Below are 22,089 nucleotides of genomic sequence, written 5' to 3'. Positions count from 1 at the left end.
TTCACACAACCAGTGAAATGTTTTTTGGGGGGGATCTAAAAGATGGGGAAATGCCTAGGCAGAAATATTAGTGACTGGCATATGTGTTATCTTTGTGAGCGATCAGTGAGCTTGAAGCTGCAATGAAACAAGCTGCCAATAGAGGATGTGGAGGGAAGAACTGAATTCTCGGGTTGGTTTACATATACTGTAAAGGAAATAACTGCAATACAATTAAACTGTAACAAAAAAATTAAAAAGCCAATTGAAAGGCAGCAACCATTCCAAAGGCCATTCCTTAGTTGAAGTTATGCCACTGAGAAGGTACCCTCCCTGATAAAAAACAGCAGCAACCTCATCAGATAGCAAGGTATTTTTGCTTAAAGTACAGGTAGACATGTCAAGCAGCTGGTGGTCCTTCAATAACCTTAGCTGCAAGCTCATGGAAGCCTTTGATGACCAATGGGGTGGCCATATTGTGTTCCCATACTTTTTATTTCCATAATCTCAATCAGGCTTCATAGTCACTTGCAGTGTAAAAGGGGCAGGGAAGCACACAAACATAATTAAGTACCTTTATGATCATTGTTCAACAAAGCCTGCTTAATTTAACCACAGCCCTTGCAACTGCAGTCCTTACATTGTTTGTACTTCTTGTTGTGGTTAATACAAAACATTATTTTATGTTTACTCTGCTTACTGCTTTTCTCAACTAATTACCTTTTTATTGTTTTGAGCTTTAATCTTTACAAGATAAAACCATCATATGAACAAATAAAATCATATGGCTATGTTAGCTTATAACAGAAGCAGTAAAAAACCCCATAAAAAACAAGCAATGAGATTCTCAGTTATCCATATAACAGTCTATATAATGGTTTTTCAGGTAGAAAATTCATAATTTTGCCGCTGCAAGAGGCAAAATGGAGCATTTTCCTTTCTCTTGCTGCTTACCACTATTGGGAAGCAGAAGGTCCCCCGCCCCCCCCCCCGATTTCAGCAGTGTCTCTTTTTCTAGATATGTATAACTGATTCCTTGTAAATGGGGCAATGAAAACAAACTGAAAAATAGAATTTCCTTCCAATGAGTCAACCCCAGATATACCATGTCTCTGGAGTTAAGGAACACTTCCTATTTGAGCATCCTTTTCCATGGAGGGCAACTCTTTGAAACTAATTAGGATAAAGAACCTCTTCTTATTAGAAGTTGAGTAATATCCGATAAGTACTTTTCATAATAATGACCACATTTTATCATTTGGAACCAAATGCTAATTTTCAGATTAGCCAACAAGGTCAAGTAAGATTTGTTTTAAAACATGTCAGTTGACAAACTGGAACACAAATGCAAGTTTGGGAGAAACCTGTGCAACTGGAGAAAGTGAATGGTCCTCTGATGCCATGGCACCCTATTGAAAATACAAAATGATATTTGGACTCATGTTTTAGTACCCTTCCTTATTCCATAGGTAACAATTTGAAGGAATAATTGAATAAACCTAAGTGGACTCCCATCTCAACTGGCACTAAACTAAACTGGTTAAACTCTAAGCAGCAACTGTGAGGGTTTGGCCATTCCCAGATCTGATCCAGGATCCAAAGAACTATGAACACAGAGAGAAAATGTTGTGTTGGTGCTGTTTGGTGAGCTATTGCGCAAGCACTAGAAGAGGAAGAAGAATTCTTGCAGCGAAGTGTCAAAACGTACCAGAACGTAGCGAACAAGGGAATTACCAACTTTAGGATGCTAACTCTTCTGGGCCATAAGAAGGTCCACAGGATTTGTGCAACCTCTTTAAGTTTGTGGTCACTTTCTTCCTACAACACTACTTTGTTGAGCCAAGGAACAATCATTCCATGTGTAGAAAAAGGCCTTCTGCTAGCAGAAGGGCACCTTCAGATCCAAGCCAGTTAATTTTGATCATGGACTCACTGATTTACAGATAATAATGTCCCTATAATAACTATGATTTCTCCATTCAAGATTTTATTGTTTGTCTATTAATGGAAAAGACCCTGATGTTGGGAAAGATTGAGGGCACAAGGAGAAGGGGACGACAGAGGATGAGATGGTTGGACAGTGTTCTCAAAGCTACGAACATGAGTTTGACCAAACTGCGGGAGGCAGTGGAAGACAGGAGTGCCTGGCGTGCTATGGTCCATGGGGTCACGAAGAGTCGGACACGACTAAACAACAACATTAATTAATTCATTAATTAATTCATTAAATTTGGATACTGCCCTGTATTCATAGATCTCAGGGCAGTTCACAGTTTAACCGAATTTGCTCAAGTTGTGGACTATCATTTAATCTTTTCTAATAGAAGCACAGGCATTTCCTCTAGGGTTTCCATCACATTTTCCTTATTCTAACCACTTGAGGTGCCTCTCTCTTTGCTACTGTATGGATGTATGAATCTGTTCATTAAATAATCATGTCTAGCTATAACTGTATTTTGAAATCCGGCGGCTATTTTTAAGTAATTTCAACTTCAATCTGCACATTGTACAGTCTAATTAAAAATATACCCTTTCTTCTCTCTCTCTCTCTCTCTCTCTCTCTCTCTCTCTCTCTCTCTCTCTCTCTCTCTCTCCTCTCCCTCTCTCTTAATTTTATACACTTACTCATTACTTTTTCCAAGTTTAATTAACTGAATATATACTATCCAACCTTGATGTGAACTCAATAACTGGACAGAACTGCGTAAGCATAACTGATGCTATTTAAAGCACTTTGATAATTAGTATGATCCATTGTTACAAAGGAAATGATACATCCCAAAAGAAAAGGTTAATTTTAATTGCTCATTTTTCATTTTAATGCTATATTAAGTTATATTTCTTATTTCAGTCTGCAGAAAACAAAGTGAAAGATCAAAGGCAGTAACTCTATATAGAGTCTTTATACAGCTCTGAAAAGTTCTGTCACTGCCTGAAGTTATTTTAAGTTTCCAGATTATCATTTTAAATATAACTAACAATTATTATTGTAAAACATTATTCTTGTCAGTTAACAGCCTTTCAAAGTTTGAATGCATTGCTTATTTCAATTTTGTTTTGATACTTATTTGGACTGCCAATATGAATTAATACAATTAAAACAGGATTTATGGAGTGACTCTTATTGTTAATGTCAGCCTGCAATTATTATTAATTTTTGCTGTGATTTTATCATTAATATTTCAAATATGGTTAATTATTTGCGTGTTCAGACCCAGAGACCTCTCCCCTAAATAAACACACATTTAACTCAAATTTTAGTTTTGGTTTTTGGCAGAATTTAGGCCACAACTTTATTGATTACAGAGAAGTGAGTGGTTGCATAGGCTCTGGTTCGACTAGCTCCTTACACTGTTGCAGGTGGCTCTAACCCAGAGCTCTATCATAGGTCAGCCAAGGGTGAACACCTGGGATAGGTGAAAAGCCCGGGAACAGACTCTGTTCACCCCCCAGATGCTCCATTGGACTCAGGCATGGGCACAACCTCCTCTCGGGGGTTGACCAAACCAAGTTGAGTCCCTGGATTCCTTTAATGGAATACCCTTCACATAGGGATGGCAAGAGCATTCTCCCATACCTATCACCTGAACCAGTGCCTATCTGCAACCTTACAAGTTGTGACGATTTGCTACGTGGCAGGCGAAACCCAAATGGCAACAGCCAATCAGCCAAGAGGGGGAAATTCCTGCTGTGCCCCTGTCCCAATGACAGATGACACACAACGGCATAGCAAGGTCAATCGCAAAATGCCCTAAAAGTAGGGAGAGATGGGCGGGTGTCCCAATGCACGAGCCAAAAGAGGAAGCTCTGGGTCGCGTGCATAGGTGTATATAGGTCCCTCAATCCGTTTAGACTGCACCCCATTGGCCAGATTAAACCCAGCAATGAGGGACCTACCAATCGGGTGTTGTGGCTATCCAACAGACCCACCCACAACCAGGTGGTCAGTCTCCAGGTCTCACCGCAACACGTGGCCTCTTTTAGGGAGGACACGCTTTAGATGAATCAATATAAATGATAGTCTATTGAGACCAAGGAAGACACGAGCTACAATCTTTTCCAAACAAATGTAACCTTTCAGTAGAGGTATTTGATCTTTGTATCTCTTTTTTATATGTTCGTATGTTATCAGATATATAAATCTGATCATGAGGTCTGTTAAGTGATTCAATAAACTGACTGAATTGGCTCAGTGATACAGCTCTAGTTGTATTTTGCCCATAGAATCATAGAAATTGTAAAGTTGGAACTTGGAAGGGATCCTCTTGTCCAATCCCCTGCAATGCAGGAATTCGTTACTTTGCAACGTAATTTTGCAGTGTGCCCATGTTGTGCATCCGTTACAGGAATCTGTGGCTGAGTTACTATCAAATACATGAGTCTCTGCCCTGCAAACACCACTGTATTGACTGTCAGGATTATATCAACTACTGATATCAGAAATCTGCTGCTATTCTGTTGGCTTTTCACTCTGCCCTTTCTTTCTGTAGCCCTGCTGTCACTCGGAAAGGTTCCCATCTCCCACCCAAATAAGCGTTGCAACTTTCTCATCGTGGGGAGGCCTGCTGATTTCTTGGCCTACAAAAGCCAACAGCAGATTGATCAGGAAAGGCAGGGGAGAGAGAGACAAAGTGGAAGTCCAGCTCAGTAATTGTAGCTGAAGGAACAAAGACCTCATCTCCCTCCCATCTTAAAGACTTCAGCTGGCTCGCCTTAAGGGCTTGACTAGATTTTGAGGCCTGTCTGGTGACAGGGGAGCTATTCCAAATAGCAAAAAGGAAAAAAAAAAACCCACAAAGGAAGAGCAGAAGACTAATAAGCAGCGGATGAAGAAAGCAACGCGTGATGCCATAAACCTGTCAGCCCACAAGGTGTTTTCACTCTCTTGCCTTAGTGCCAGGATAAATGTACATATTTTAAATGCAACAATTTTATTAACAACAAAGACAGCTACAGTAATGATTCCTTTTCTTCTGCCTATTATGTAACTGAAATGCAATTATGTGGCTGATACTGAAACATGAGAGTTTGGAGAAAGCCTCACTGATATGAAGAGACGAGCTGTCAGAAGACGTTGAGAAGCTCTGCTGACAGGTGGGCTGTGATACTAACAAGTATTTAACTTCTTTGATGGCTTGTGGCGCAGCACTATTTTGGATATCAGTGCATAGAACTTCCATTTCTATCGCTGCCTTCTTGGAAATCACGAATGAGCTTTGGTTCCCTCAGAAAATCTGTGATGTTTCACGTATGACTGAGAGTGCTGGTCAGCAGCACCCAGTATGCTTGGGCAGAGCCAAGTGGGCCACCCTCCTTGTTATACTGTGTTTTAGGACTCCAGACATAGACCAGATGAAAAAACTTCAGGCAGCACAGTTTCAAAGTTCTAAGAACAGGTTTATTGGTTCTGTCAGACAAAATCAATAGATGCAGCGAGAATAAAGCTTCTCTGTCTGCATGCCCACATGTGCATGTGCAGAGTGTTATATACATTTCCCAAACAGCAAAACTCAGCCCCTTTGCAGTATTTCTTTAGCCAGTCAGAATGGTGTCTGACTTATTAATCTTAAGCTACAAAGCCCTTTGCCTACTCCACTAGGTGGTGCTGTATAACTATTATTGCATCTAAGTAATTGGGAATATCCCCAATGCAGATGCACACTTGTTTTGCATTCATTGCTAGTTTTAGACCTCCTGTGGTTAGCCAGTCTAGTTTCGGGTCGGCTAGCGGAATTTCCAATCGTTAGAACAACAGGTGTTTCGGCTTGTGTGCAACGAGAACTTTGCATGTTTGAGCAGCATATTCTAAAAATTGCTTTTAAATGCATCTCTGGGTTATTTGTGGGGCATAGGAATTCGTTCATATATTTTTTAAAAATATAGTCCGGCCCCCCACAAGGTCTGAGGTACAGTGGACCGGCCCCCTGCTGAAAAGGTTTGCTGACCCCTGAGTTAGAATATCTGCTTAATGCCCCCCTCGCCACCCCCACCACCAAGCAAAGACAGATACTGCTTATGTAAATGTGCTGTAAATGCCATTCTGTAAATGCCTGAGACCATGGGGTAACCATCTGTGGAGTTTGGATAGAAAACAGATGACTCTTGGTGGTGGCTCATGGTGGGAGTGCTAGTTCCTGAAATATGTTCATACACTTCCATAGGAATGTTTATTGCAAGTTGTTCAATTCCTTTTGGTGCCTCTCAGTAGGGCCTAAGGATAGTTGCTGATCATATGTTGGAGAGTTCTGGTCCATGAAAGCTTATGCCACAACAAATATGTCAGCCTTTAAGGTGACACAATTCTCTTTTTGCTTCTGCTGCAACAGGTTAACGTAGCTACTCCTCCAGCACTTTCTCTTTTAAATTAAACGAGTTATCAGCTGAGTGCATTTAGTTAAGTTTCCTTTTTGACACTTTTATGGGGGGTGGGAGTGAAATCTAGTTGTGTTGAAGCCATTTAAAATGGAGGCATAATCCTCTCTTTGTGAAAATTCATAAATGGGTTGTCTTGGGAAAAATATGCCACAAAAATAGGCCTTCCTACAAGCAGTAATTTTAATGTGGTGGAACGGATTTGCTTTATTCTCCTTGAATTCTACATGTAAGCAGATATTACTCATGGGTTAATGCACATGAGAAGTAAAGTCAATTAAAATTCCACTGCTTCCACAGAAAGCAAAATGGATTCAGCATAATTCAACCTTCCAGATCTTTTCAGTTGATGTAAACTACGAAATGCAAATATTTATGCTAACTCAAACAGAACCTTTGATATTATTTTAAATGAACCCAACTGCTAACCAAAGGCATTAGGGAAGAAACAGTGCAAGGCAGGAAGCTTGCAGCAGATAACCCTGTCTGCCCATTTAACTTTGCCGAAGGCTTGAAATGCTGTCAACACTCTGGCTACCCTACTCTGACACACAACCGTTGAGTATTACTTTCTCACATAGCTGGCTGGGTGGGGTGACGGAGCTGCAGAAGACATGGAAGATCAGGAGAGCAGCATCTGCCAACAAAAGAGACACCAAACAACAATAGAATCCAATATATTTAAAATTCTATTAAGGTTGCTTTTATTGTTTTGTTTGTGAAAGCACCAAGGCATTAAAAAAATTCCAGAGGGGTAGCCATATTAATCTGTTGCAGGAAAAACAACTAAGATGCTTGTTAGGCATTTTAAAGACTAACAAGTTTATAATCCATGCAAGCTTATGTTACAATAACTTTAAGGTGCCATGAAGACTTTTTCTTTTGTTAATTATTTTCAATAAGAACTGTGAGGGTAACTGAAGTCACCTATTACTATAAAATGTCCTCCTTTGGTTGCTTCCTTGATTCTGTTCTCCATCTCAAAATCATCCTGGGCATTTTGCTCAGGGGGCAATTGCTCTTGTGCAGCAATCTCAGGGTCCTGGGTTCTGGATTCAGTTTTGAACTGGGATGCCCACGTTGCAAGGGTACTTCTGCCCAGCTGTGACTGCTCCTGGGGAGGTCTGACCTGGCTATGGTAACACATGCTTTAGTTACATCTGGACTAGATTATCAGATTACCTTTAAGGAGTCTTCAGAAACGTCAGTGGATGATCCAGCAAAAAGGATTTTGGCGAGTGCTTGCCCATAGGCCATAGCTGCCAAGTTATCCCTTTTTTAAAGGGAAATTCCCTTATGCTGAATAGGCTTCCTCGTGAGAAAAGGGAAAACTTGGCAGCTATGCCACAGGCTCATATTACATGCACCCTGCAGCACTTGCCCACTTGCTAACAAGTTCTTTCCAGGTCCAATTCAAACGTTGACTATTACTTTTAAAGCCCTAAATGGCTTGGGTCCAGCTCATCTGAAGGGGCTTATCCTCTCTTCTCATCCTATCTGCTTGTTGAGATCTAAGGGGGGGTGGGAGCCCTGCCTTGTGTCCCCAGAATAGGACTTTCTCAGTGGCTTCACAAGTGTTGTGGAACAGCTTGCCCCCTAAGGTTCAGAAAAGCTTCCTCTCTGAATGCCTTCCGTCAGCCTGTGAATACCCTTTTGTTCCCACAACCCTTTAATTTGCCAGGCTGAAGTGCTTTAAGACACCGTTTTCTGTTCTTGCTGCATTTTCCCATTGTGATTGAGTACTGTAAGATGCCTTGAGTAGCACATTTGTATTAGAAAGGTGGGATATGCAACTTTATAAAAATCCAAAACTAAAAACATATAAGATTAAAATCCATTATTTAGAATGAACGATATTGTTAAAAATATAAATGTATGTGACTGAGTGTCAAAAACCGGAGTCATTAGATTCTTAAACTACAGCCCCAGAACCATAGGGAAGGTCTAGTTTCAGAACTTTCTAAAAATGAAAAGAAATAAAACAATGAAAAAGGACATAAATAAGTTTTGAAAAGCACTTATGCAGGGAGCAGGGTTGGCCTTCTTCCATATGGTGAACGCAAGAGTGTTTTAGACCACTGCAATTAACAAAACTTTAGGCCCAACCCAGACATTTGGAACAATAAGATGAAAATTGTAGGGCATGTTCATTTGATGGCTGTGAAAAAACATACCCAAAATCTTGCACCCTCCCCAACCACCCTCAAATCAAACTCGGAGAAAAGCTGCCATATTGGAAAATGGTGGGTTTCTATTTAGTAAAAAAGAATTCATACCTGAAATTAATTAACCCAAATGAACATGTTTATACTCAAAGCATCAGACGATCTCAGAGAACTGTTTTGGACTGGATTTTAAAACTGGACTCATATGGGGAGGTGCTGACTTCTTAAGTACTGTACTAGGTATCAAGGTTTAAGAGCAATGGTTTGTTTGTGTTTTTGTCCTATTCTTCCTTTTCGGCAGGGGTGGCTCCCCTTTGCCCCCTCCCCAATGTTGCTACACTACAACTTCCATCATTCCTGAGCACTGGCTCTGGTGGCTGGGGCTGATGGGAGCTGGAGTCCAGCAGCATCTGAAGGGCCACAGGTGAGTCACCTCTGCTCTAAGGAGCTGCATATGGTGCACTGCCATGTTATCTCCTTGCCAATCCTGGGCAGTCTTAAGATATCTGAATCTAGGTGCAGCGTTTGGGACTGTTTCGTTTAGAGAAAAGGAGAGTAAGAGGTGACATGATCAATTATGGCATAGCAGGGAGAAAATGGACAGAGAAAAGTTTTTCTCCCTCTTATCATAACACTAGAACTTGTAGACATTCAATGAAGCTGAATGTTGGCAGATAAAAGAACAGTACTTCTTCACACAGCACATACTTAAGCAAAGGGACTTGCCTTCAACAGGAGGTAGCGATGACCACCAACTAGGATGGCCTTTAAAAAGGACTGGACAAATTCATGGAAGATAAGCCTATCAATGGCTGCTAGTCATGAAAACTGTGCTCTTCCTCCACGGCTGAAGGGAGTAATACACCTGAATACCAATTGCCGGGAACCACAGGACAGGAGAGTGCTATTGCTCTTGGGCCCTGCTTGCAAGTTTCCCACAGGCATCTGGTTTGCCACTGGTGAGAACAGGATTCTGGACTAGACAGTTTAAACTGGCACCATCACCACTGGGTAGCTCAGTTGGTTAGAGTGTGGTGTTGATAATACCAAGGTCACAGGTTCGATCCCCATATGGGACAGTGGCACATTCCTGCATTGCAGAGGGTTGGAGATGATGATGATGATGATGATGATGATGATGATGATTTATTTATACCCAGCCCATCTGGCCGGGTTTCCCCAGCCACTCTGGGTGGCTTCCAACAAAATATTAAAATACAGAAATCCATCAAACATTAAAAGCTTTCCTAAACAGGGTTGCCTTGAGATGCCTTCTAAAGGTCTGGTAATTGTTGTTCTCTTTGACCTCTGGTGGGAGGGCATTCCACAGGGTGGGTGCCACTAACGAGAAGGCCCTCTGCCTGGTTCCCTGTAACTTGGCTTCTCGTAGTGAGGGAACTGCCAGAAGGCCCTCGGCGCTGGACCTCAGTGCCCGGGCAGAACAATGGGGGTGGAGACGCTCCTTCAGGTATACTGGACCGAGGCCGTTTTGATGATCCTCTGGGTCCCTTCCAACTGATCCAGCAGGCTCTTATGTTCTTATGTGCCTCACGTCTATATCCCAGATATGAAAAATGTGGGCAGCACATGATGTGTAAACACATAAATAAGCACTGCACTTGTTTCATATTCAGGGGGGGGGGGATCACATAATTCTCACAAAGCCTTTTGCAAGTGTCAGCTACTTTCCCGTGTGCTATTTGCTTTGAATAACATAGCAGTGAAATGCTTTTAATTTTAATAGAATTCATTTTCATGAGATTTCAAACCTAATCATTTTATAGTGTAAAGAAACTGCATCTCCAATAGTCTGCAAAGAAGCTTAGAATGAATACATACAAGCACAACCTTCATAATTAGAAGGTGCACATAGCCTATTTTGAAAGCAATATGCCCTCTGCTGGTATCTGGTTTAAGTGCTCGTTTATACTGAACTCATATATTTAAGGCAGCAATGTAGCATGATGGGGGAAGCAGAAAGGATGGTCAGATTTGGTGAGGTGGGGAGATGAGGAAATTGCAAACGGTGAGCTTTTGCACCACCTGAGGAAGGTGGGAGCCAGGGAGAGAAACATCAGAAAGGGAGCTGCTTCCACAGTAGGGCCAGCCACTTGGCATAGCAAGGTTCCCTTGTAAAATATTTGCCCTCAACTCTCACAGTAATTGGGGTCCCTAGATGTGGCTTGTCAAACATGCAGAGACAGCGAAACAGGGATGAGGGAGAGTTGGAAGAGAGGGGCAAGGATAGCCTTCAGAAAGCCTAGGAGGAAATTCTGTTGGCCCATAAGCCTACCCAGAAGGTCAAATAGAAGCAACCCTAGGAAGGAGATGATACCCATCCCTTGCACTTTATTCTGATTCCCGAGGAAACTTTTTCAGGTACTACAACCATCCTTAGCTGCTATGCTATGCTAAGAACACTTGACATATTTCATTTCATTCGGCAGAAGAAAAAAACCCAGCTGTTGCTCCAAATCTTTTTGCCCAGAAGAGGTGGCACGGCATCTTGCACAACTGAAGTGGAACACTGGGAGATTTGGTACAGAGAAAAGAAAATAGGTATTCACACAGCACAAGTATGGATTTCACTTCCATAATATGTAGTGATGGCCACCAACTTGCACAGCTTTACGAGGGAATCAGGCATATATGGAGGATAAGACGATAAACGTCTATTAGGCATGATGGCTGCTTAACCTCCAGCATCAAATGTGGCTTGCCTCTGAATATATTGAGCCAGACCACTGGTGTGGAACCTGTGACCCTCCAAATGTTGCTGTACTACAATTCCTATCATCGCTGATTGCTGACTGGGTCTGATGGGAACTGGAGTCCAACAGCAGCTGGAAGGCCACCAGGTTCCCCATTCCTGAGTCAGACAGAGAAGCAGGCACCAGTACTTTCATTTACATCACGGAGTTCACCCAAACCGTTCTTCTTCCCCAGAATGGGACTGCCACTTAGGTGAGGAATCTCCTGAAAATGCCTGTCTAATGTTTCCTGCGGCAGAGTGGAAGAGGTGCAAAGCTGCTGGCATAAAATAAGTAGTGCCAGGACTGCAGAGGGCTTAATTTGTTATAATCAATTAGATTGTAATTTGCAAATTGCCATTATCCTCGCATTGCCACTGGTGCTATTATCCCACTCTGTTGCCCTGCAAGACTCTTGCTCCTGACCCCCAGCTACAGATGCTCCAGCTTAAAGCAGCTTGCCCTACATTCCTTTTTAGCGACCCCCAAATGCTCATGTAAATTCAGTCTTTGCCCTACCATGGGGGGGGGGCCTTTAAAGGCAGTTAACATTAGCTTTATTCACATTACAGCGAACTTGCCCTAATGAATAAAATGGCAAGCCAACTGATAACATCAAAACATTTCAGGAAGGGGGGAAAAAACGTGTTTCAAACTCAGGCAGTCATTATGTCTTTAAAATAAATTATTCATAGCCACGTGTAACCCTCACAGCTTAAAGTGATTGCAAATGAGGTGGGAGCAAAAAAAAAAAAGAATGCGAGAGCAGCAGATAAAATGTCCTAATGACCAACATCTGCACAATGTACCTCAAATTGAGATTTAGGGCTTTAGATCCATTTACACCATGACAAAGTATGCAATTACGGCCTGGGCTGATTTCCGGCTTCAGCCTGTGGCACATGAGTCTCAGTAGCAAAAGGTTTCCTTCTTTGGAAGCTTTCCAATGTCCCGATGCACCATTACAGACATCTGCAACACATTAAAACTCTGCCATTTGTTATCACTAAGCAGCAGGAACAATGCTCTGTGTCTGACTGAACAAATCACATGATTACCTCAAGAGATGCTACAGAATAAATATTAGACAACCAAATCCTTCCTCCCAGCAGAAAGATGCCAAGTGAAGCACAGAGAATTGGTCCAGGCAAAGAAGGTTCCCACCCAAAAGCCAATGAACAGCTTACTTAAAGAGCCCCACACACCCTACCCCCAACATCTAATGGCTAGATCAGGCATAGGCAAACTTGGCCCTCCAAATGTTTTGGGACTACAACTCCCATCATCCCTAGCTAACAGGACCAGTGGTCAGGGATGGTGGGAGTTGTAGTCCCAAAACATCTGGAGGGCTGAGTTTGCCTATGCCTGCTCTAGATAAATGGCTCAAAACTAAACACAAAGCCTGCATACATTTTAGGAAATCAGCCTCCACTTGATTGACAGTGTGTGGAGGGAGAGCATTTCCGCTAGTGCATCACCTTCTCATTCCACCTGCATATGTTAGGGGAATCCCTGTTATACGCAACCCTTGTGAGCTCAGGGTTCCCGCTCAAAGGGACAGCCAATGCACTTTCAGCAAACCTTCACCTGCTGGCATTCCAAGAGCCCATTCACAAAGGAACATATATCGCTTCATTCGGTTAACTCAACATTCTTTAACCCATAGCTAACTGCGTGAACTTCCTCCACTGAAACATATCCTGGTTGGAGTGATTGTCTCAGACCCATGACCACCGCCTCATGACATGCCATTGTTTAGTGTTGCAGTCACTGTGTCATGAACGTGAACTCACACACTAAATTAAGAAATCATAAGGGGGTGGCTAAACGGGGGAACTGTTGTTTGACTGTAGGTTTCTTCCTATATTCAAAATTAAGAAAAGGGGAAAAAAGAAATATCAAATTCCAGAGCTTGATTTGGGAATTCATGGTCTATATGGGTTTACATAATCATCCGCACATCCCTTTTAGTAGCCAGATTTCTCTTTCTTCCTCAGAACTACTTTGCCTCTACTGATCCCAACTTAAAGATGGGCTGCAGATGAGAATATTGAAAACAAGGCAACATGATGGGCAATTGAGCCACATACCCCCCTTTGATAAACAGTGATAACATCTAAGGTTCTATTACCAAGGTTCTATTACCTTTGGACCACTGGTCAAATCTGGGGTAGATCTGGCTTCCCTAGTTACATGCCCCTCCAAACAGGGCAGTTGGGTTTTGAAATAAAAGTCCCACTGTCTTACATTTTCTCCCTATTCCATACAAGAATCCTTGCTACTCTCAAACTATTAGAATTAATAGATCTTGTAAGAACCAGTGGAACTTTTGCGGCTGAGCAGCAACTTGAACTGAAGTCCACCAAGGAAAAGCCCAACACGTTGTCCTCTATCGCACACAGACTTTCAGTGCAGACTGATTAATTGCTTGGATTTCCATTCTTACACTGGGCTTCATTTTAAAACTTTTTATTTGTTTTAAAACTGCCATTGTCTCATAATCCCAGGTGCTGCTGTGAGCAGCACAGAAGCCCGATAGAAATGCTAGGCAATTTTTTTCACCTTCCGATTGTTTATGCCAACCACAATCCACGGAGTTTCATATGGAAAAAAAACCTCAACATGAGCTGGAATGCTACGCTTAATCTTTGTATTTTAATTGCCGGTAAACATTTTATGAACCTGCCTGATCTACAATTACAGTGGGCAGTCATGTTGTGATTATTATTCATGTCCTTCCTAGAAGGGCAGCCCTTTGGAGTTGGGTGGGGAAAGACCTTAGTCACAGGTAGCACATTTTCAAATGTTGCCCTGCAACCATGTGATCTGAAAACAACAGAAGATAAAATTTGCAGCACCCAAGTGTCTCAGGAGCTGCATACGGTCTCCTCCCGTACAAACCATATGGAACCAAGCTCTTCCTGTGTGACAGCCACTTAATTGCCTCTGTAATTAATCTCACATGTCAGCCACCATTTTAAGCAAGTCTGTGGGAAAGCAGGCAAATGAGGAGCAAACTACACGTTACGTGCAAGTGTGTGCAATGAAGTCCTGGCAGTTTTGCTTCTTCTTCTTTTTTTAAAAAAGCAGCCTCATCAGGCTGCAGCTTTCAGTGAAAGATGGGAGGGTCTGCTCATCTCTTTCCTCCCCACCCATTGCTTTCACACACAAGATTGCTTTCCCAAACAGTTTCCTTCACTCACAGAGTTCCAGATGTGTGCTTGTAAGTAACTTGGAACCTGCTGTTCCTGAGGTTCAAGTTCAATAAATGCAATGAACCTGCCAGTTGCAAAAGCCTCAGAAAGAAATATATGGAACCTCACTGGGATGGGGCGATTTTGAGTACAATGGTGGCTTTAATCCAGAATGCAGCTCCTAGACTGGTGACTGGGAGCAGCCACTGAAATCATATAACACCTAAAAGACCTACATTGGCTCCAAGTATGTTTTCTGAGCACAATTCAAAGTATTAGTGTGGAACTTTAAAGCCCTTAACAGCTTTGGCCCTGTATAGCTGAAGGAGCACCTCCACCCCATTGTTCAGATCAGACACCGAGGTCCAGCTCTGAGGGCCTTCTGGTGGTTCCCTCATTGCAAGAAGTGAAGTTACATGGACATAGCTGTCAACTTTTGGATTTGAAAATAAGGGATCAGCAGCAGCCTCACCTGTCCCGGGGACAGTCTACGGTATATCTAACAATCCAGGATAGCAGCGGGAAATGGTGCTGGAATAAGGGAATTTCCAGCAAAAAAGGGAAGGCTGACAGCTGTGGCTTGGAATAAGGGAGTTTCCCACACAAAAAAGGGGGAGGGTTGACAGCTATGTACATGGAACCAGGCAGAGGGCCTTCTCAGTACTTACACTCACCCTGTGGAACACCCGTCTGTCAGAAGTCAAAGAGAGAAATAATGATACGACCTTCTGTAAATATCTGAATGCAGTCCTATATTGGGATGCTTTTAATGTGTGATGTTCTGTTGTGATTGTAGCTGTTGTTGTAGTTGTTGTTGTTGTGTTTCTATATATTATGTTGAAAGTCACCCAGAGTGGCTGGGCAACCCTGCAGGGCACAAAAATAAATTGTTGCTGCTGCTCCCGCAGGGAAAGGATAAAGCAGCCCCTCACCCTCCCTACCACTCCTCTCAGAACTGCAGCTGCCCATGGCTGCTTTTCATTAAAAGCTTGTGGATTTCTCAAACACCTGGCAGGCCACTGTGAGCATGGAATCATGGACTATAGAGGTCCTTCTTCAGGTCCAGCAGACCTCTTTTGGGTGTTCCTAAAAGGGGAAGGGCTTCACTACATATATTTGTACATAATGTGTAGTTTGTCCCATCCCATCCCCAACACCAGGGTTGGATCTACACTCATGGTTTATAATGTTAAGGAAGTGTTAAGGAATGATTTTCATAATGTAGATGGTCGACACATTACGTTTTGCTTATAACATTAAAGGTAAAGGGACCCCTGACCATAAGGTCCAGTTGCAGATGACTCTGGGGTTGCGGCGCTCATCTCGCTTTATTGGCCGAGGGAGCCGGCGTACAACTTCCAGGTCATGTGTCCGGCATGACTAAGCCGCTTCTGGCAAACCAGAGCAGTGCACGGAAACGCCGTTTACCTTCCCACCAGAGCGGTACCTATTTATCTACTTGCACTTCGTGCTTTCAAACTGCTAGGTGGGCAGGAGCTGGGACCAAACAACGGGAGCTCACCCCGTTGCAGGGATTCGAATCGCCGCCCTTCTGATTGGCAAGCCCTAGGCTCTGTGGTTTAACCCACAGCACCTAATAATTTAATAATTTGTTATTAAAGTGAGACACCAGAGGGCACTGCACAGCAAGCAGGAACTGGCAATAGGGAAACTGCAATGTTACGGGCATGGCACACGGCCAGAATTTTAAGAAGGTCTCGTGTGAGCTTAGCTCTAAATGTACCACTACATATCACGCCACATACGGCACAACGGGTCAGTGTGCCTGGCTGTTAACCAGAAGGTTGGTGGTTCGAGTCCACCCAGGGACGCCTGTGGGCAGGATTCCTGCATTGCAGTAGGCTGCACTTGACTAGATGACTCTCACGGATTCTTCCAACTCTGCAATGCTATGAATCTATGACACTTCGAAGCCCTAAAACTGACCCCTTGGATGGTTTAGTATACATGTTGCCACAGACACATACTGCTTCCTTGCAGATGTGACTCCAAACAACAGACCTCTCGGGTGGATGAGGCTAGGAAAAGAGTACCAATGTAAGCTGGACACACAGAGACATGTCTGCTTTGTGCTGGACCCAAAACTGTGGCTTTCCTGGAAACCTAATGGGGAAGCACGATCTGTTAGAATGTTAATGCTGTGAGGCTCCACATCCTATGCTCAGGTTGTATGTGTGTAGTGCTGTTTTTTCTAGAAAAAGAGGTGCCGGAACTCACAATGAACGCCTCCCTTGTTCTCTTACAATGGCAATGGCTCCCACTTGAGAGGTGCCGGAACTGAGTTCCAGCTGAAAAAAAGTCTTGTTTGTATGTAAAGGTAAAGGGGCCCCTGACCATCAGGTCCAGTCGTGTGTGTCCGACTCTGGGGTTGCGGTGCTCATCTCGCTCTATAGGCCGAGGGAGCCGGCATTTGTCCGCAGACAGCCTCTGGGTCATGTGGCCAGCATGACAAAGCTGCTTCTGGCGAACCAGAGCAGCGCACGGAAACGCCGTTTACCTTCCCGACGGAGCAGTCCCTATTTATCTACTTGCACTTTGATGTGCTTTGAAACTGCTAGGTGGGCAGGAGCTGGGACCAAGCAACGGGAGCTCACCCCATTGCAGGGATTCAAACCGCCGACCTTCTGATCAGCAAGCCCTAGACTCTGTGGTTTAACCCACAGTGCCACGTGGCTCCTGTTTGTATGTATGTGTAAATAAAACCATATTATCTTAAGGACATTGGCCTTCATTCCAAGGTAACTGCATCCTAGGTATATGCAGGAACCCCTGGAGTCTTTTGCTGCTTTTGGGAGTCTTTCAGGATACACACAACAGTATCTTGCTTGCCTTCCACCTTTCCTCCTCCCCTTTCGAAAAGCTTACTTCCCTCCCCCCCCCCAAATATGGGGAAATGGAAGCATCATCAGGAGGTTACGTAAAGCAAAGAAAATATTCCTTATTCAAATATTTTCCTTATCTGGATATTTTACATAAACAGAAAATGTTTAGACAGGATTTTCACATTGAATATTTCCAGCTCCCCAAGTGCTAGCCGCATTAGCATAATCTGGAGAGGCTGACAAAGTAGAATTTATTGTGCTCTTTTGTAGCTAAGACTTACTCTGGGTGTAACAGCCTAGCTAAATTGGCCTGCTGGGATGAATGTAATAGTTTGTTTGCATAATGAAGACAAACATGCCTGCACCCACCCACCCCTTCCTGCAATAGTCTCAGAAAAGACACCCAATCAGCTTTTTGGTGAAGGTCAGGGGTATAGTTGTTTCCCAAGTATCTTACAGAGGCAGGGCATATTGTACCTCATGCATGTTAGCAGCTGCCATGCTAGTGGAATTTGGTTTCTTCTCCAGGCATCTACCTATACTTCCCATGGACTACTTGCTCATTTTCAAAGTCTTTTTAGGTGGATGCACCCTTAGATATTGGAGCAAATGCAGTAATGAACGAACAGGCTTGGGGAGCAATCCTATGCACAAGAACTGGCATAAAAAGCAAACCTGGCTTAAGTTAAGCCAGAGGAAACATCCAAACTCCATTCAGGAGTAGGGCCACTGCTGACTAATCCTTGCAGAGGGAAAGCAAGCCTTTTAAAAAGTGTTTGAGGTGTTGTTATTTAGTCGTTTAGTCATGTCCGACTCTTTGTGACCCCATGGACTAGAGCACGCCAGGCACTCCTGTCTTCCACTGCCTCCCGCAGTTTGGTCAAACTCATGTTCGTAGCTTCGAGAACACTGCCCAGCCATCTCGTCCTCTGTCGCCCCCTTCTCCTAGTGCCCTCCATCTTTCCCAACATCAGGGTCTTTTCCAAGGATTCTTCTCTTCTCATGAGGTGGCCAAAGTATTGGAGCCTCAGCTTCAGGATCTGTCCTTCCAGTGAGCACTCAGGGCTGATTTCCTTCAGAATGGATAGGTTTGATCTTCTTGCAGTCCATGGGACTCTCAAGAGTCTCCTCCAGCACCATAATTCAAAAGCATCAATTCTTCGGCGATCAGCCTTCTTTATGGTCCAGCTCTCACTTCCATACATCATGTTATGTACTGAGCTGAATCCTAGAACAATAGGATTCAGAATCAGCGGGAGCTACCCAATCCAACTCCAGGTGGAAGTGAATCCGCAACCTGATTGGCCTGCTGGAGCAGCCAATCAGGTGGCTGGCAGAAGTGAATCTGCTACCTGATTGGCCTGTAGGAGCAGCCAATCAGGCTGCAGGCAGAAGTCAATCCACAATATAATTGGCCCACAGGTGTAGCCCTGAAGTAGCCAATCACGCAAGGCCCATTGTGTAAATAATGTATATAAGCAGATGGTTTTGGGAAAAGAGCCATTCGTCTTCTCTTCTCCTCCTTGATGACTATGAGCTGAATAAAGAGCATGAAATTCACTCTCGACTCCGAGTATATTTCACTGGCGACGAGGATGGGATCCTGCTGAGCTGACCGCCACCACGCACTGCACCGCAGCACCGCCAACTGCTGCACCGCTCCATCGCACCGTGCATCCAGGCTTCAGCTCCAGGACCCAAGGAACCCAGAATGGCAACCGACAGCAGCTTCTTGCCATTCAAACCAGCATCAGGAGACTGGGAAGGGTACGCCGCCCGTTTCAACTTCCTCCTGCAAGCGAAAGAAGTCACCAACGATGCCATGAAGAGGGCGACATTCTTCAGCGTCTGTGGAGAGGAGACGTTTGAAATCGCCCGGGCTCTCCTTGCACCTAGAGATGTCGCTACCGTCTCTTACAAAACAATAATGGAACGGCTGAAGGAGCACTTCTCACCACAGCCCTTGGTGGTAGCTTGCCGAAATGCCTTCTACGCAAAGCGGCAAGCCGCGGGGGAAACCATAACTGGGTTTGTGACCTCCCTCCGCCAAGCCGCCCGGTTATGCAACTTCTCAGAATTGGAGAACATGCTTCGTGACCGCCTCGTCGGTGGCCTGAGGGACGAGATGTTGCAACGACGCCTCTACGCCAAAAAAGACCTCACGTTCCAGATTGCTCTGGAGGAAGCCCTGGCAACCGAAGCCGCCGAGAGGTCAACGCAAGAGGCACGACCGGCCCCGCCATCCCAACCGAGGGTCTACCACGAAGACCTCACCGACGAATCCGAATCTGACAGGGAGGAAGTACACAGAGTACAGCGGCGCACTCAAGCAGCACACACACCACAGCAGAGGCTCAGACGATTGTGACGCACAGAGGTGCATTCAGAGTAAAGCGGCTGCAATTTGGCGTTAGCGTGGCACCAGGCATATTCCAGAATCTAATGGACTCTCTCCTTAAAGGGATTCCTGGTGTCACCCCCTTCTTCGATGATGTACTGATCGCCGGGCCCACACCAGAGGAATTTGAGGACCGCCTCCGCTCCGTCCTGCACCGTTTCCAGACGGCGGGCCTCAAGGTGAAGCGGGAAAAGTGTTTACTGGGAGTGCCGCAGGTGGACTTTCTGGGATTTAAGGTGGACGCAGAAGGGGTCCATCCAACCGGTGACAAGGTACGGGCCATTTGTGAGGCCCCAGCGCCCAAGAGCAAGCCCGAACTTCAGTCATTCTTGGGACTATTGAACTTTTACCATGCCTTCCTTCCCCATAAGGCAGCGGTAGCGGAGCCCCTACACAGACTCCTAGATAAAAGGGCCCCTTGGGTGTGGGGCCAGCGACAAAGGGCCGCATTCCAGGCAGTCAAGGACTTGCTCGTCTCGAACTCGGTCTTAGCACACTTCGACGAGAGGCTGCCAGTGGTGCTGGCATGTGACGCCTCTCCCTATGGCATCGGCGCTGTCCTGGGACACCAACTCCCAGATGGAAGAGAGGTGCCGGTGGCATACTTCTCCCAGACGCTTGCTGCAGCCGAACGAAACTACTCACAGATTGACAAGGAGGGTCTGGCAATCGTGAAGGGCGTAAAAAAATTCCATGATTTCTTGTACGGGCGGCCCTTTACCATAGTGACTGACCACAAGCCGTTGCTTGGCCTGTTTGCCCCTGAGAAGCAGACCCCCCAAGTGTTGTCTCCACGTGTCCTCAGGTGGTCAATTTTCCTTGCCGGCTACCAGTATGCACTAATCCACCGCCCTGGGAAGGCGATGGGCCACGCAGACGCCCTCAGCAGGCTACCACTACCAGAAACAGGCCCCGACCCAGCGCCTGCGCAAGAGGTTATGACCCTGGAGCTGCTTCCCGACCGACCCATTCAGGCACAAGAAGTTGCGCACCATTCCACAAAAGATAGGGTCATCTCCCGGGTCCTGGACTGGGTGTGGCGATGATGGCCCAGCAGCAGCCCCGGGCCAGAATTCGCTGGCTACACAAACCACAAACATGAACTGTTGGCCCACAAGGGGTGCCTGTTATGGGGAAGCAGGGTTGTTGTTCCCCAGCCCCTCCGCAAAAGGGTCTTCACAGCCCTACACGAGACACACCCAGGGGTAGTGAGGATGAAGGCCCTTGCCAGGAGTTATGTGTGGTGGCCGGGGATTGACAGAGAGATAGAGGCCTGGGTCCAACACTGCCAGACCTGCCAAGAATCCCGCCCGGATCCCCCAAGGGCCCCAGTCCAGCCCTGGGAGTCCGCCCGACATCCATGGTCACGCTTGCACGTGGACTTCGCTGGCCCCTTCCAGGGAAAAACATTCTTCATAGTGGTGGATTCCTACACCAAATGGCTGGAGGTCGCACTGGTACCATCCACTTCTACGGCGGCAGCCATCCGGGTACTACGTAAGCTGTTTGCGACCCACGGGCTCCCTGACACCCTCGTCTCGGACAATGGAACCGCATTCACGTCAGAGGAGTTCCAGACCTTCACAGCGCAGAACGCCATCCGCCACATCCGCTCAGCACCATTCCACCCTGCCACCAATGGCCAAGCGGAGCGCATGGTGCGGACCACCAAGGACAGCCTCCGCCGCATGACACAAGGGGACTGGGAATACCGCCTTGCCGCATTTCTTCTAGCACAGCACAGCACCCCAAGCACAACGACGGGCCGGAGCCCAGCTGAATTACTAATGGGCCGGCGCCTTGCAACTAGACTGGACCGACTTCACCCCGACAGAGCTCAGGATGAGGTAGTGGTGGGGAAAGGCAGGAACCCCCGGACATTTGTGGCCCAGGACCCAGTGTATGCAAAGAATTTTGGGGCAGGCCCAGCATGGGTACCCGCCACAGTCACCAAGGTGACCGGTCCCGTGTCGTACGAGGTACTAACGGAAGGGGGGCAATGTTGGCGCCGCCACTGCGACCAGCTACGGCGACGATTCCCAGGAGGAACCCGGGACGATTCCCAGGAGGAACCCGAGCGGGACAGAGGGGTCCCAAGGGGACAGCAGGGCAGTGAGGCCTGTAGAGCGAGAGGGGTGGGCAGGGGAAGCAGAAGCAGTAGGCACAGAGGGGCGCCCCGAGGCTGGAAGGACACCGGAACCAGAGCTACAACCTAGTGGTTCAGTGGCGCCAGACCAGACAGCCCCGGCACAGCCAGCAGCCTCGGAACACGAGCCAGAACCAGAACCCCTGACCAAGGAACACCCCAGGCCACAACGCACACGGAGGCGGCCAGCAGACCTTGGGGACTACGAATGCAACTTCCCGGGCAGGACTGGAACTTAGAGG

The 22,089-nt window shown here is 45.7% G+C and overlaps 1 protein-coding gene across 1 annotated transcript; it reads left to right on the top strand.

Annotated features, from left to right (window-relative positions):
* Positions 1 to 20,896: 20,896 nt before the first annotated feature.
* LOC132591620 (uncharacterized protein K02A2.6-like) lies at positions 20,897 to 21,716 on the top strand (the record flags this gene model as incomplete). The annotated part of the gene is made up of 1 exon (XM_060270960.1): positions 20,897 to 21,716. A coding segment is annotated over exon 1 (801 nt), but the record flags the coding sequence as incomplete, so codon positions are not given.
* Between the last annotated feature and the right edge of the window lie 373 nt (positions 21,717 to 22,089).

This window comes from Zootoca vivipara, chromosome 2 (genome assembly GCF_963506605.1).
Source record: "Zootoca vivipara chromosome 2, rZooViv1.1, whole genome shotgun sequence".
Taxonomy (NCBI): domain Eukaryota; kingdom Metazoa; phylum Chordata; class Lepidosauria; order Squamata; family Lacertidae; genus Zootoca; species Zootoca vivipara.
This window is presented reverse-complemented; position numbering and strand designations above follow the sequence as displayed.